We start from the raw sequence: 15,252 nt of genomic DNA on the forward strand, positions 1-15,252 counted from the left end.
CTATCGTTTGTTGTTTTTCACCGCACGAGAGACCCCGACGATTGTCTCGAGAAAGCCGTTCCACTCTCCTTGTCGCGATGCCGCAAAAAAGTCATTCATTGCGACGAGAGAAACGATTAAAGAAGTTATATATTCGGTGAGGCGAAAAGCAAATGCTTTTCATACCCCACCCTCCTCTTTCTATCGATGTGCGCGCGTTCGCGTTGAACGCGCATACCCGTGACACGCCCAAGCCACCACGAGGCCGACCAGGAAACCTAACGTTTGCGCTCTCTCTCTCTCTCTCTCTCTCTCTCTCTCTCTGTGGGATACTAACCCTAACTATCCTGGGCAACATATTTACCGACGTGTCACCTAGTACCACCGAGCTCGTGCACGATTTGCGCACCATTCCGTTGGATGCTTCGCGAAAGATGCGCACGATAAGCACGAGACGACGACGTAAGATTTTCTTTGTAGAGGAACGAAGAGAGAGCCTGTCTTTGGTTTCTTCGAGTATCTGCGGATAAGCGAAGCAACGCAGAGAAGAAGAATGGATGGTACGCGTAGTCACGCGTGTACATGTGCGTGCGCGCGATCGAACACGTGTGAGTGCGCTCGCGTATAATTGCGAGCAGGTGCCACATTAATCTTGCGGCCACCGTAACCCATTTTCTTCGCTCTCCTATCCGGCCGTAGCCACGCCGCGGATAATATGAAATAACGCAAAGAGAGAAAGAGAGAGAGACGGAGTGATATATATAACTCATTACTTTGTAATCAGGCAGTCCATTTTCTCTTGGAAAATTTAAAACACGATCACCCGTCTTCTCGATTTACTTTTATCGATCGTTCGTTAAAACTTTCGAGTGTTCTCGTCCAAAGAACTTTCTTCGAAGAAATTTTATAATTGAAAAGTTTTCTCTCTCTCTCTCTCTCTCTCTCTCTCTCTCTCTCTTTCTCGAGAGAAATTTTTCATCTTCATCGATTCTTCGTGAACGACTTTTTCTTCGCTCTCTCGCTACCCCCACCCCGGCCATTCCCGTTTCCACTCGCGACTTAAGTTTGGCGTGATTCACGAGCGGATACATCAACGGAACGATATAAACCGTAAAAAGGAGAGAAAGAGGGAAGAGAGAGGAGAGTCATCGGGGTGCAGAGAGGACGGGGCGCGTCGTAAGAGTCTCGACAGGCTCGTCGAGTCGAAGCAAAGATGGGAGAGGGAAAAGGAGAAGGTACGAAGGACGCGCAAGGTGCCATGAATGCCACTTAGAGGATTATTAACGAGCGACCGATGCTTAGGCCGGCCGATGGCGATGTGCTTTCAGGCTATTCGAAATTCTCGGCTACGCGAAGGCTGTTTAACGACGAGCAAGTTGAGATTTACGTCGAGATCCTAGAGGCGAGTCCTTTCGCGCAAAGTGGGCGGTATAATCGTTGATAAACCTTTCGAGGACCTCTTGACATCGAGCAGCGTCGAGACGTAAAGGAGGAAGAGAGGAAGGCTCGAAAAGACGAGGGGGAAAGAGCTGACGAGGAAAAGTCGCTGCCCTTGGTGTCAAATTTCCAAACGAATCACCCAGTCGAAAGATATCGGACCGAAGATATTCATCTCGCAAAAAAGGAGATCTTGTCTCTATTCTCTTCACTTTCTCTTTTTCCTCTTTCTATGGGTCTTTCTAACTGATCGCGAATGAGACTCTAAATTTTGATCGATCGTATTCGCGATATCATCTCTACCGCTGATAGATGGATAATAAAATGCGCCTTTTTCTCTCTTCTGTTGCAGCCAGAAACTGTGCCACAAGCACGGATCGACATGACACGAGTTCTGGAGGTCGCAGCCGCGGAGGACATCACCGGGCATCCCTATAGCCTGGCCGTGACCTCGCCCGAAGGCGTGACGTTCGTTAAGGGCACGTGTCGAGAGGAAACGAGATGGTGGGCCGACGTTCTCCAGGTGTATTCGCGAAACAAAGTACGTCGATCGCTTCCTCTTCTTCCTTTACCTCCCCGTAAAAGTATATTACCTACCGTACGTAAGCGTCCGTTCCCTTCACCGAGCGGCTCGTATGTTCCTCGATCGATCGTCTTGTTCGAATCCTGCTGGTGTGGTTGAAAGGTTTACGATTGTGCGCGTATCGATTCGGTTACGCAAGAAACGATCGATCGAGTAAACCTCCTCGTCGTCGCTAACCTGCCGTTGTTGTAAACGCGCGAACGATCGCATATGTTAGGAGGCCAAGGCGATGCGTACGTGATATCTCATGCCGAGAGAGCACGTACTTGCTCGCCTATCTACGTAGGTATATGCGCGCACGCATATGGAGAAGGTGAACGTACAGGAAATGCGAGGGTTCTTACGAATTTTTTTATTTTTTATTCTTCCGCCTTCTTTGCGTCCTTCTCTCCTTCTTCCTTTCTCGCGCCGGTGTAAAAGCGACGCAATTGTTATCTCCGTTATAGGAATCGTAAAAGTAATTATTCTGACGAATCGCGTACTTTTCCTCTCGAGAACGATAAAATTCCACAAGATTTTTATAACGCCTCGTCGTTATCTTCTTTCGGTGGATGCGAATACGTCAGTAATGAATGAGATGAGAGAGAGAGAGAGAGAGAGAGAGGGGCGGGGGTGGATTTTAGAAGATGATTAGCCTGCATCAGAGGACAATCCCAGTGGCGATTTTGATTCGTTTGGATGGTCTCAATATTATCGCGATACACGAGACATCGAGCACGGCTAGCTCGTAGATCTTCAGCCGCCTCGGCCGTTTACGTACGGTCGAGATTATTGCTTCGGACACACGTCGGCGCTCTTATGAATTATGCACGCGGCGAGGGCTACACCTTCGTGGAACATTATCAATGTTATTGCTTATCTGCCATTATTACGGCTGCCTACAATGGACGATTCTCTTTCTCTCTTTCTCTCTTTTATTCTATTCTACGTTTCTCCCCTTCGTACGAAGATAAGATATCGCCTACGTAGAAATTCTAGGACATATCGTGCTATGAAATCCCTTCGTAGGATGATACGAATTGAATTTTTCAGGGTCGACACAAGCGAAACGCCACGTTTCCTGGCAGCCAAACGACGATCCTCCAAGTTACACCGGCGATTCGAAGTAAGTCGATTTGTCATTTGTTAAAGTTTTCTCGATGTTTTATTTTCGATGGGTCGTTATTTGAAGGTAACACGCCGAATCCACCTCGACCGCGCTTCAATAGCTGCCGATCGGAACCTCGAAGCAATGCCATGTGGATTACGGAAACAACTAGCGGCTCGTCGGAACTTTGCTCTTCCGTATTTTCGTCGACACCTTCTTCGGTCACTACCAGCGTGTCGACGATGACGAGTTGCTCGACGAATTCTCTTCTGAGTAATGGTAACGTGGACAGCAACAACGTTTCGCCGCTGCGAAGCAGTACTCCTTTGGAGAACGGTACGAACGGCCCTTATTTAACGTCGTCTTCGTCGTCGTCGTCGTCGTCGTCGTCGGCAGCCACGTCGGTTTCCATGAACGGAAACGTCGTATCCGTGAGCACGGCTTACACGACGACGCCAACGAGCACCGTCGTCGTGTCCGCCTCGAATACGACGATCTCGAGCACGTTGTCCAGCAGCGGTTCTAGCACGACTTTGACCGAGAAACCACCAATGATACCAAGCGAAGTTAGATCAATGTACAGGGATCAACCCGCCAGTGGATCCTCTCCGCCCACTAGAGACAAATTGTGCGCCGAAGACAAGGCTAGACGTAGGTCGAATCATCAACAGGGAGAACATGGATCCAATGAGAAGTTAGGTCGGTGTCGAATTTCTAAAGTTCGTCGTATCACTTCGTTTTCTACTTAATATTAATCGATAGATTAATCCTTTCCCCATAGACGACGACGCTTGTCGAAGAATATTCTTAGAACACGAGAGAGAACGGGAAGGTAAATTACGGGATATTGCCGCGTCATTGACTCAACCGCGAATTCGCAGAATCAAGCCTAGAACCTCCGAGCCAACGAGGGACGTAGTCGATGCCTCTAATGTGGTTCATCGAGACAAACTCGTGAGTACTATTCAATGTATAACTGATCAAACGATACATATCTTATCGATCTTTTTTAATTCGCAGGTAAGGGGCGATCCCGATGGTTGCGGATTAGATATTTCCAGCATTAGATATTCGCCTACCTCCGAATTGAGGGTCGATTTACCGGCGGAAAATGTACTAAACATTAAGAAGGGTTGGCTAATGAAGCAGGGTTTAAATAAGGTGAGTATTTTTCAAAGCCGAAGTAGAAAGATTTTGTTGAAAGTATAACGATCGGGGTTTCTCTTGTCAGGAGTGGAACAAGCATTGGTTCGTTTTACGAGGTTGTGGCCTGATGTACTACAGAGATCCTTGCGCGGAGGACAAGGGCATCATGGATGGCGTTATAGACTTGAATACCGTTACTGCGGTTACGCCGTTGCAGGTCGCAAGAAATTATGGATTTCAAACCGTGGTAAGATGCGCAACAGGAAAATTATACCCGAGCAGTGCTTCGGAATTACTTTTTCTTAATTCGGATATTTCAAGATCGTCAACGTTGTCGTCGTCGTCGTCGTCGTCGTCGTCGTCGTCGTCGTCGTCGTCGTCGTCGTCGTCGTCGTCGTCGTCGCATAAGAGAAAGACGTTTCGAATGATAACTCGTGATTTTCCTGATGCAGGCCTGGGACGAAAGAGGTAGCACCGTCTTATCCGCGGTGACGGCCGGAATTAGATCCAGCTGGATGTCGGCTATTAGAAGAGCGGCTAATCTGCCCGATCCCGATAGCAATGGGGAGTCGTTGCCGATATGCTCGGACAATCAACAGGATATTAATTCTCAATCACCGACAACGTAAGCGATAAGTTTCTCCTTCCTCATTTTCGACAACGCGTTCTATAGCAAGACGTTTTACAATTAGTATTAAAAAATTCTCCATCCATGAAAGGTCCATCAACGATCGCGAAAGGGATCCCGTAATTCCTCCGACGTCGAACACGCCTCGATCGGTCCTATTTTCCTCCGACGAAGAATACAGAACTGCATCGGAGGGCGGACGAAGAGAATCCGGTGACTGGTCGGAAATTCCGGTTTCGCCGCCTCTTATTAGAAACGGCGATTGGTCTTTACCTTTGAAAGGATCCAACTGGTCCGACACGACGAATCACGAGTGGTCGGAATTACCACCGTCGCCGCCATTGACGAGAACGGCTCTATCGAGGGTTAAAGCGAGATCGAGGTCGAGTTCGAGATCGCGCGTTTACAAGAGGAGTCGAAGCTCACCCCCGAGTTCCCGACGAAGCACCCTGGACAGCGTAAGGTCGGAGGACCTTATGATGGCTTGCTGCGAGTTAGGAGAAGACGAGGAGCAAAGCAACGGGCACGTCCAAAGCAATAGCCGTCTCTCCGGTTCGAACGACAGTCCCTTGATCGTCGAACTCTTGGAGAATCAAGTTTCCCTATTACGCGATCAACTCGATCACAATCAGTCCCATCCAAGCGCACTGCTAGTCATCGTCGAGCGTCAAGAAAATGAGATAGAGAAATTAAAGTCACAGTTGAGTACAGCGCGATTGGACGTGGCCAATGCCGAGAAAGAATTATCAAGATTGAGACAGCAAAAGGCAGAGGCTGTGATCAGGGAAAAACAGGTGGAAGAATTGCTCGGTACGATACAGAGAACGGAACAACAAAGGAACAAGGATCTCGACGATTTGGAAAAATTGAAAAAAGTTTATACGAGGGAGAAGGAGATACTAGAATGCAAATTATTGGAAACCGAGGCTATTCTTAGAGAGACGAGCGAACGATGCGAGATGCTTACGAACGAGTTGACTTCGAGTCACAGAAACGTCCAACGTTTGCAGGAAGAGGTGCAGGCACTTGGCGAAAGACTCTCTCAAGGTTTTTTTCTTTTTTTTTTTTTTTTTTTTTTTTCTTATTTATTGCCTCCTTTACTACGTAGACGACGAAGAGAGCAGACTTTATTAACTCGTACATTCCTTTCCCTTTTATCATTAGGTATCGAAGAAAACGAACGACTGTACAATAGAGTCAGAGAGCTGGAAGAAAGGGGTGGCCTTCCCGGATCGCGAGAACGAGGCAGAAGCTTCGATTCTCTTAGCGATCTGACCAACATCGATTTGGACATGGATCTCAATATGCTGGACAAGGAGAGGTAACAGATAGCACAAATCGATAACGCGTATTTTAACGCGTTACGCCTCCATTTTTCTTCCGAATCGAATAAACGTATCGTTCGCGTGTATCTTTTTTCTTTTCTTTTTTTTCTTCCTTTTTTTTTTTCCTCCTTTTTTTTCTTTTAGGGTCGTAGAAGAGTACGAAGAGTTGAGAGTTCGATTCGAGAAGGCCATATCCGAGATACGTGCGATGCGTAAAGAATTGCGCGAAGCCCACTCGACGCAGGATGCATTGGAATTGGAGATTTTTGCTTATAAGCAGGATGCCATCGGTGTTAGCGAGACGAATCAAGCGCAGGTACAATTGATGGCAGCTCGTATTCAGGATTTGACCAACAAGCTCGCCGCCAGCGAGAAACAAGTTAGAACGCTTAAGCAGAAATTGACGAAGGCGGAAACCAGGGACAAGAGGAGATCGCTCTCCTTGAAGGGAAGGGAATCTTTTCAGATATCTCAGGAAATGGAGGATAAGCTTTGCGACTTGGAGAATAAGATTTGCGCTATAGAACGCGGTGGTAAGGCCGCCGGCGGCGTTGGTTCGAATTCGAAGGAGTTGAGTCCGAATTCGAAGAAGGAGAAGAAGAAGGAGGGTAAACATTTGGATCGCGCTAGATTGCGCAGAAAGTCGTTGGACAGCGCCACCAGTTCGGAACCTATGAAGGTGTTGATCAGATTGAGCACGTTGGAGACCAAAGTCGCGAGCGTGGCCGAAAATATGGCGAGCGACGTCGAGAAAGACTCCAGCGAGTGCAGCGAGGTCAGCGCGACTTCCGTTGGCAACGAGATCCCCTTGGAATTTCTCTCGAGATTGAAGAAATTGGAGAGAGCCGTGTGGAAGTCGAAGCGACGATTGGAAAAGTGTTTGGGCTCGACCCAAACTGAGGACAAGGCGGAGAAGTGCTTGCGCGAGGTCAACGACATATTGGACTCGTGCTTAGAATGTAAGAAGGGCCAAGTCGGTGGTGGTCAAATCGGCGAGTCGATAGGAGTAGTGGTATGTAGACTAGAGGCTATACTTAAGGATAAATTAAGCGAACTCACGAAGAGACGGCAGACGCTCGCGTCGAACGACCGGTTGGACGACAGGGAGAAAGTAAAGTTGATCGCCGAAAGGATAGCCTTCGAATCCGTGATTCTTGGACGATTGAAGCGGGCGATCGGCGGTGGTACCTTAGGCGACAAGAGCGCCGTTCTCGGTGAATTGCTCGAAACTAGTCAGCTTGCCTCAAGCTTAAAGCATAAGATTCATGGAACCAAGCCCAAAACGTACCAAAACACGAATTACGTTCAGTATCTTTCTAGGGTCTTAGCTAATAAGTTAGTGCTCGTAGGAGGCGTTCTCCCTGTTAAAACGGAGGCGTCGCTTCAACTTTGCAACGCTCGAGCCGAGTGCTTGAACTTTTTGTTGCAAAAGCAAAAGGAAGTCGACGGTATCGTCGGACGTTACAAGGAAACGAAATTGAGAGAGCTGGCGGAGGCCTTGGCGATCGAGACGCTCAATCTCTCGAATCAGGAGGATCATCATCTCGCCAAGCAAATGAACGTGTCGAGCAAGAAATTGCTCGAGGATAAGCGTATTCGCGAGGCTTGGGCTCTCGCCCAGGAGACCGTCAATAAGGAGCTAGTGCAAAGCGAGGTGTCGCGCGTTATATTGCACTGCGCGCAGATCTACGAACAGGATATCGCGTCCGTCCTCGACACTTGTCTAACCTTCAACGAGGCTGGATCCGTAGGTTTGGAGAATTGGGCGGACGAAACGCGAACGAAATTACGCAAAGAGATTCAACTGTCCGTAGAGGAACTCTCGGAGGTTTACGAGGATACTCTTCGTACGATGAAGCGTAACAAGGGCCTCGCAAGTACCATCTCGGAATACGATTCTCATAGACTTTTGACGGATTACGCAGACGTGATCGCGCACAAAGCTTTAATAGATGCCAGAATAGCTCTTCTCCAGAAGGGCACGAAACCGTCGACCTCTTTCAACAACAACAACGGTCAAACCGGTCAGAATTTTCTATCTAGTCTTATTAAAAACGAGGACCTTCTCTATCACTTGACCGAGGATAATAACTCTGGTAAATTCGATAACGATCTCGTTCTCGAGGCAGAGTGCAATTATCTTTATCGACAGTTTGCCGAGGAATGCGAGGATAGGATATCCGGTAGGCAGGAGTCGAAGGAACGAATTAAAACGATAGGACAAAATTTATTATATCTCGAGGAGGACATAAGCGGACTCGCCAAAGTTATAAAAGAAAAGGCGGTGGGAGGAGAAAAGGCGGCTAAGACGATCTGTCAGTTTGAACGTTCGAGCAACGGGCTCGCGGATTGGACGAACGTTTGCGAAAAGTGTTCGCAATTAAGGGAGCAAATCAAAAGACTCGCCGCTTACGTCGATCTTATGTCCTGCAAACAGTGCGAGGAACTGCAAGAAACCATAGAGAGGCTAACGGCTCAACACGAGGAAGAGCTGGAAACGCTCAAGAGAAATCAGGAGAAGGATATAATGGACATAAAGGGTGAACTCGACAGTCAAAGGCAGTCCCTTACGACGCAGTACGAGCAAGAAGCGGCCAGTCTGCGAGAAAGGGCGAGAAAATTGGAGTACAGATTGAACGCAATGGATTCCGAACATTCTGCTCACGTCAACGAGCTACGTGCCGTTTATCAGAGATCAATAAGCGCCGAACTCGATACCGATGCCGAGACGAGAAAAAGATACAAGGAGGAGATCAAACAGCTCAGGGCACTTTGCGAAAAAGGATTGTTGGCCATGGAGAATTCACACCGACGTATTATTTCAGAAATGGAGGAAAAGCATCGGCAGGAATTGGAAAATTTGAGAGTCGAGAAGGAGCAAGCACTCTCGGAAGAGACCCAAGCGACTTTGGCCGCATTAGATGCCATGAGAAAGGCGCACGAGCACGAGGTACAAAAGGAGATTGCCAAGTTCAAGCAGGAATTCATCAAGCAGATGCAAGCTCGAGAGGATATCGGTGAACTGCATAAAGAACACGAGTAAGTATGGTGGAAGTGAGTTTGTTTTTTTTTCTTTTTTTCTTTTTTTCTTTTTTTTTTTTAAGCAGCTGATCCTTAAACAAAACTTACGAATTATTATTCTTCAGGGAAGAAATGGAGGAAATAAAGCAAGAAATTCTTTCATTGTCTGCCAAATATTCATCGAAATGCGTCGAGTCTGCCGCTTTGGAGGAAAAAGTAGGTACTCTTACGAAGCAACTTGCACAAGCGCAACAGCATATAATGCAGCTAGACGCTAGGAACAAGCAGCTGAGGGCGCACTTTCTGGTGGAATGTAGCGACGCTGGTATCAATGATACTATTCAGATTTTAAAAAGCGGAGAGAATGACACAGTCGAACCGAAGGAGGAACTTTACAAGCTACCACAGCACATAAAAGTATGTAAAATTAGGCTCGCCTAATCTAGGATATTTCATTCGTGAAGAAGTAGACACGTGGTTAACCAACAATACAATACGTATATCTCGTAATTATCATTAACTCTGCTGCGATCGATTACATGTTGCGTTAAGAAAAAAAAAAAGAAGAAAAAAAAAAGAAGAAAAAAAAAAAGAGAAAGAAAAGAAGCAAACGTTAACGTGTAATCGTGTATCCATTTAGCTAACATCGATTTCTAGCTATTCCGTGAATTCGCATTAGCCGTACTGACGCATATTTTCGATATTTCACTAACAGCATGGGGACACCCTTCGTGAAACGACCGGTGTACCACAGAAATCTTCGTCACTAAACACCTCGCCAGCGTACTCACCGCAACGTGTAAGAAATAATCACGAGTCGATGCAAGGAACGAGCGAGGAGCAGAAATTAACGAGCGAACGCCCAAAAAGCTCCTTATCCACGCTTCAAAAGTCCCTTTCGGCGGATAAACCGAGCAGCTTCTCGTACAAGCTCGAACGAATTAAATCCATATCGTTGCCTTACTCGAATAATTTAGTTAGGCCGGGGAGTAGTACTGCTATTTCATCGCACGATAGGAAAAATACGATCTTAACTCAAAAGAACGAAGAACATAATGGTATAGCATCGCCATTATGGGACAGCTTAAGACCAAGGAGCGGATTGCCCCATCAGTATCAAGGTACAGAAGAGAGGTGAATGGAAACGTATCAAAAAAGCATCTCTGGTGGGTGGTGGTGGATATGCATCTGTATTCGGATAAAAAGTGCTGCGCTTTCCTTTTTTTTTTTTTTTTTTTTTTTTTTTTTCTTTCCTTCTTTCCTTTTTCCTTTTTTATCAAGTATATTCCGCATATTCGATGTATATACGAGAGTAAATTGGTTATATCGAGTTTTATACCGATGGAAAAAGTCGCGTCAAATTGCTTTGTTTGTGGTATCGTTTGTTATGCCATGTGATTTACGATCGTGTTACGAGATACTTTGAGCATGCACTCGAATTGACTTTACTTTTCTAACACGGATCTTTTAACCGATATACGTGATCGGGACAACGACGTTGTCCGATTTATATTTATAACTGGTGCTTATTAAAATTAATTACTCCAAATCGGGATTGCTTGTATTTTACGGAGGAAAAATATCGTGATGAAAAATTGATTCAAAATCATTTTTCTTAAATCATTTTTTGATAATCTTTATATTCTTTAAGAAACTACTATCCTATCCGAAAGAACGGTGCAAAGTAGTTATGTGTGATGACATGTAGGAGGAATGTGTTTACCAAAGTGGCGCTCATTCGTACGCGAGTATGTTTGTATTTCATTGATTCTAACGCAAAATTTGCACGAGCCTTTTATAATATTGTTAGTAAATACATATATGTGTGTGTGTATATATATATATATATATATATATATAAATACATATATATATATACACACACATATAAACATATTTATATACGTGTTAAACGTCAAAGCATGAAGGTGATAATTTATAGCTCAATTATAACCGATAATATCATATTCTTACTTGCTAACATTTGTTTGAGATGAAATTAACAATGCGCGATATGCAAGACGACTGTGTCTTGCTCTAGCTATAGACGTTTGAACTTAATATAATACTTAACTGACTTTTCATAGAAATCGAAGTTGTATCTCTATGTCCATGTATACGCTTCTACGTGGAATCGTAGCTCTTACTTGGCCAATCTTTAACCGTTCGAGTGACGCTTATATCGGAATATAATACAGGGGATATAGTAGGGGATAGAATTAATTGTGATGTTTGACGTAAAATAGAACGGAGAGAACGCATTTTGACGTAGAAATACAGGTACGATTCCCTGCATTATCCTGGACACGATAAGAATGTGGAAATAATTGTATGTAATATTTAATCCAGCAGTTGGTACGATTAATAAGGTATCCGAGCATATAACTGATATCCCTTGGAAAGGTATAATCTAAAGTAAATGAATTTTTATTTATTGCGAAAAGCTATCGCATAGATACTTTACACGCGTAGTAATATCTGTGAGATATAAAAGTCCTATTAGCGCATAATTGTATTTGGACAATTATTTAAAATAAAAGGTGGCACAGCAGAGATGCGAATCAACGGTACTGGCAGTCGGAAACAGGCGGACAAACAAAGTGAAAAACAGCAACAATCGGAGACATATACCCTCCGTACCGACACTCGTCACCCATCCTACCTCAGCCCGGAACCCCCAGCTCTCTCCGTTGCAGGTCTGTCATTAAAGAGAGAAAGAAAGAAAAAAAAAAAAAGAAAAAAGAAATAAAAATACATATCTTTTTCACGTGAAATTTTCGATAAAAACCATTGATCTTTTTTTCTTCTTCTTTTTTTCACTTTTTTCAGAGCTGATGAGGTCTCCATTATTGAGGTGGTCGAGCAGAAATTGTCGTAGCTTGCCTCCTACACCTCTACCGAGTTATCATCAACCGCTCCACCCCCCACTCCCCGCGGTGGGCATGGTTGCAGAGAGGAAGAAACGTTTCGAAGTTTAAACTCTGTCCATTTTACGCATTAAATCACTCGAATCATCAATTTATACGCACGAGCCATCGTCTTTTACGATACGCATTCAATGTGACTTTTACGAAAGCGTGCAAATTTCATTATTGTGTTTTATATGGTGCTAATTCGGTCGCTCTCGTGCACATTATTTCTTAATTTCTTTTCGTTTTCTTTTTCTTTTTCTTTAATCGCGTAGATTGGCTCAGGAATTGAAATGTGTTGGAAACTCGGCGGTTTAAAATGCGTTCCTTGTGACTGTTATTCGCGACGATGATTCGGTATATGCGATTCGTAGATAATTAGTATACATTGATAATGTGCAATAAGTCGTGCTCAAGTACGTGCTTACCTTGTATCGCATCACTCTATTGAGCATGTTTATAAGGTAAACATGATTCAATAATAATCGAAACGAGCCTTTAGGCTCGTCAAAGTAGGCGGGTTCTTTACGCCCATCTTCGTTCCAGGTGGCTTACTATACGAGCGTTCATTACACGCCTATTCGTACAATAGGTTGTTTTTGAGAAAGTTTATCAGAAAATTTTTGCTAAGTACATTCGTATACAAGATGGTCGCCAGATTCTCGCGACGACTGACTTTGATATGCATTTAAACTTTGATAACAAGTTTTTCCATAGATACGATTAGTCCCATTCCTACGAACGACTATTTTTCCTTCTTTGTTTAGAAAAAAGAAAAAAAAAAAAGAACACTTTTTACAAGAAGATATTCTGCGCTACAAGCTTGGTGCGATAACTACAATTAACGAACGGGGGTGGGGGGGAGGGGGGTAGACGAGAACATAAATCGCGAGTCATGTACACAAGAAAATATTTACGTGATAATCGCTATAAAATTATTGTCTACTATTTCAACGCATACGTATCTCGATGTTATGTCGTCCAATAATAACGATAGGAATCAGTTTGTTGTCTATTTTCCAAATATATACCCAAACATCGCTAGCTTTATTTCTGATTTCGAATTTTTGACAATGAATTTAAGTTTAATCGTAACAAGCTCAAATTTCTATCATTCCTTTGTATATCAATTTTGATTCGAAATCAGGCCTCTGTTATATGAATTTTATGTTGTTATACACGGAATAAATCTAAATTAATACCAACGTGCAAAACGAGAGAAAGTGAGAAAAGGAAGACTTTCGTTGATTTAGAATCGAAATGAATGTTATGCTTGTTTTTGCTCTTGTTATGTACAGATTTTGCACATAATTATGCAGTTATATCGTCGCATTGTGTATTATCGCATCTTTCATCGTGTAAATGTTTTCAGATTGCGATCATTTGATGTTAATACTGTATAGTTTATGATGTTTTCTCTAAGATATCAAATATAAATAGTTTTGAATTAATCTTTTTCCATTGAAAATGGATCGTTTACTATATATCAATATTGCATTCTACTACTTTACGACCGATCGCGATCCGTTGCAGCGATTCCGCTTGCTATTGAAACGGTAAACATGATGTTGAAAAAAAAAAAAAATTCATTATCTCTTATGTAATTACTCAGGATTGTTTAACATTTATAATATATTACGATTATGATATTGTATTTGTATTATAATTTATAACACGTTTGAAATAAAATATACAGTAACTATCGTATATTTGTTTCTTCATCTCGCATTCTTTTTATTCTGCTAAATAACAAACTCAAAATCTATCTTGCTATCTTTATTATTTTAATAAATATTACAAGAGAGATTGACATTTATAAAATGAGATGAAAAGAGAACGATTTGATGCATTGTTTTTAAACGTCAATATTATTATGTCGAGATCCAAATAACGCGACGCAAGTAATATCAGTCGAATGGCTGAAAAAAACCAAAAGTATAAATAAAGTTTGTACGATTAACAAATACTTTTCTAATAATCTTATCTTCAGAGAAAGTGTAATCTGCCATATGGTTTTATTGAGACATACTATATCATTTTTATTCGGTACATTAACTCGATCGTTAGATTACGCGTGAGATGGGAATAACCTACTACGTCAATCTAGCGGCACAGTGATGACTATATTGCCTTTCTAGTTCGTATTTTGTTAATACCTGTTGCTAAAGTCGTACGCATTACGATCGAGAAAGGTGATGATAAACAGCCTTAACAGCAACTTAATATTGTTTCGATGAGAACGGACATTGTCAGGCAAGCCCACTTTCTGATTTTCATAGGCCTCTTAATATTTGACAGCTCCACGAAGTCGACCGAAACGGAGATCTGGTAATAGGAGAACATGATACGCAAGAAAGTAATCGTGTATACGTTACGAAGTTGGCCGAAGTAGTGGGCGGGTTTACGTAAACGGCCGAAGCGGATGGACCAATCGCTAAGCAAGACATGAAGCACCTTTACGAAGTTGTACGAAGTACTCTACGTGTGGCTACGAAAAAAGCCGAAGTAAGCCGGTAATTGCGCGATCTCCTTACTCTCATACGTCTCCTCGTATCTCCCCAGCTCCACGAAATCGGCCGCAACAGAGTTCTTGTAGCAGGATAATAGAAAGTATAAAGAGGTTAACGCTAATCTCTTGCGATATTATGTTCTCCTTGTAATTCGTTCTTTTTGCGGCCAAAATTCTGTCTTTCACGAACTAGAAGGAAACAATATAGCATCATTTAAAATACATTATAGAACGTTCAAAAAATGATGGTTTTTTTGAGCCGAATAACCTTTTTCGTATATTCTAAGCAAGATGCATTTGAATTTTGAGAAAAGAATTGGCAACAATTTGTATCCTTGTTGAAAGTAAACGGAATAAAATTTACTAAGAGATACGTAAAATATGCGTAATTAATTTTTAACGATTGTTTGTTGTAATATACAAAAGTGCGTGTGTACCTCCTCGCGGTGAGACCTGGACAATCGATATTGTATAATATTGTATGTGAAAATTATTGTTATAAACGAAGCACAAGTATCGTCGAGTTGATATTTAAGTTTATATTAAATTTATCATTATTTCTATACCAAATGAAATTACATTTGACAAATAATAGTTTTACCTTCTCGTCGACACTAGGCGCTGCAAT

General features: G+C 43.1%; 1 protein-coding gene across 11 annotated transcripts in view; it reads left to right on the top strand.

Moving 5' to 3' along the window:
• LOC124424988 (protein outspread) overlaps positions 1 to 13,822 on the top strand; it is a 63,538-nt gene extending 49,716 nt beyond the window's left edge. For 4 of the 11 annotated variants that reach the window (XM_046964693.1, XM_046964688.1, XM_046964689.1 and 1 more), the window contains 14 exons: positions 1,769 to 1,957; positions 3,032 to 3,104; positions 3,171 to 3,785; positions 3,868 to 4,040; positions 4,107 to 4,247; positions 4,318 to 4,479; positions 4,685 to 4,857; positions 4,952 to 5,907; positions 6,025 to 6,181; positions 6,330 to 9,224; positions 9,332 to 9,623; positions 9,922 to 10,327; positions 11,747 to 11,902; positions 12,036 to 13,822. In XM_046964693.1, coding sequence (XP_046820649.1) covers positions 1,799 to 1,957; positions 3,032 to 3,104; positions 3,171 to 3,785; positions 3,868 to 4,040; positions 4,107 to 4,247; positions 4,318 to 4,479; positions 4,685 to 4,857; positions 4,952 to 5,907; positions 6,025 to 6,181; positions 6,330 to 9,224; positions 9,332 to 9,623; positions 9,922 to 10,327; positions 11,747 to 11,902; positions 12,036 to 12,184 — 6,507 coding nt within the window. In that variant the 5' untranslated portion in view covers positions 1,769 to 1,798 and the 3' untranslated portion in view covers positions 12,185 to 13,822. Of the gene's footprint in view, positions 1 to 1,768; positions 1,958 to 3,031; positions 3,105 to 3,170; positions 3,786 to 3,867; positions 4,041 to 4,106; positions 4,248 to 4,317; positions 4,480 to 4,684; positions 4,858 to 4,951; positions 5,908 to 6,024; positions 6,182 to 6,329; positions 9,225 to 9,331; positions 9,624 to 9,921; positions 10,373 to 11,293; positions 11,903 to 12,035 lie in introns of those variants that run through there. The other 7 variants (XR_006942401.1, XR_006942399.1, XR_006942400.1 and 4 more) reach the window with 7 other exon arrangements.
• Positions 13,823 to 15,252: the final 1,430 nt, after the last annotated feature.

This window comes from Vespa crabro, chromosome 6 (assembly GCF_910589235.1).
Source record: "Vespa crabro chromosome 6, iyVesCrab1.2, whole genome shotgun sequence".
NCBI classification, from domain to species: domain Eukaryota; kingdom Metazoa; phylum Arthropoda; class Insecta; order Hymenoptera; family Vespidae; genus Vespa; species Vespa crabro.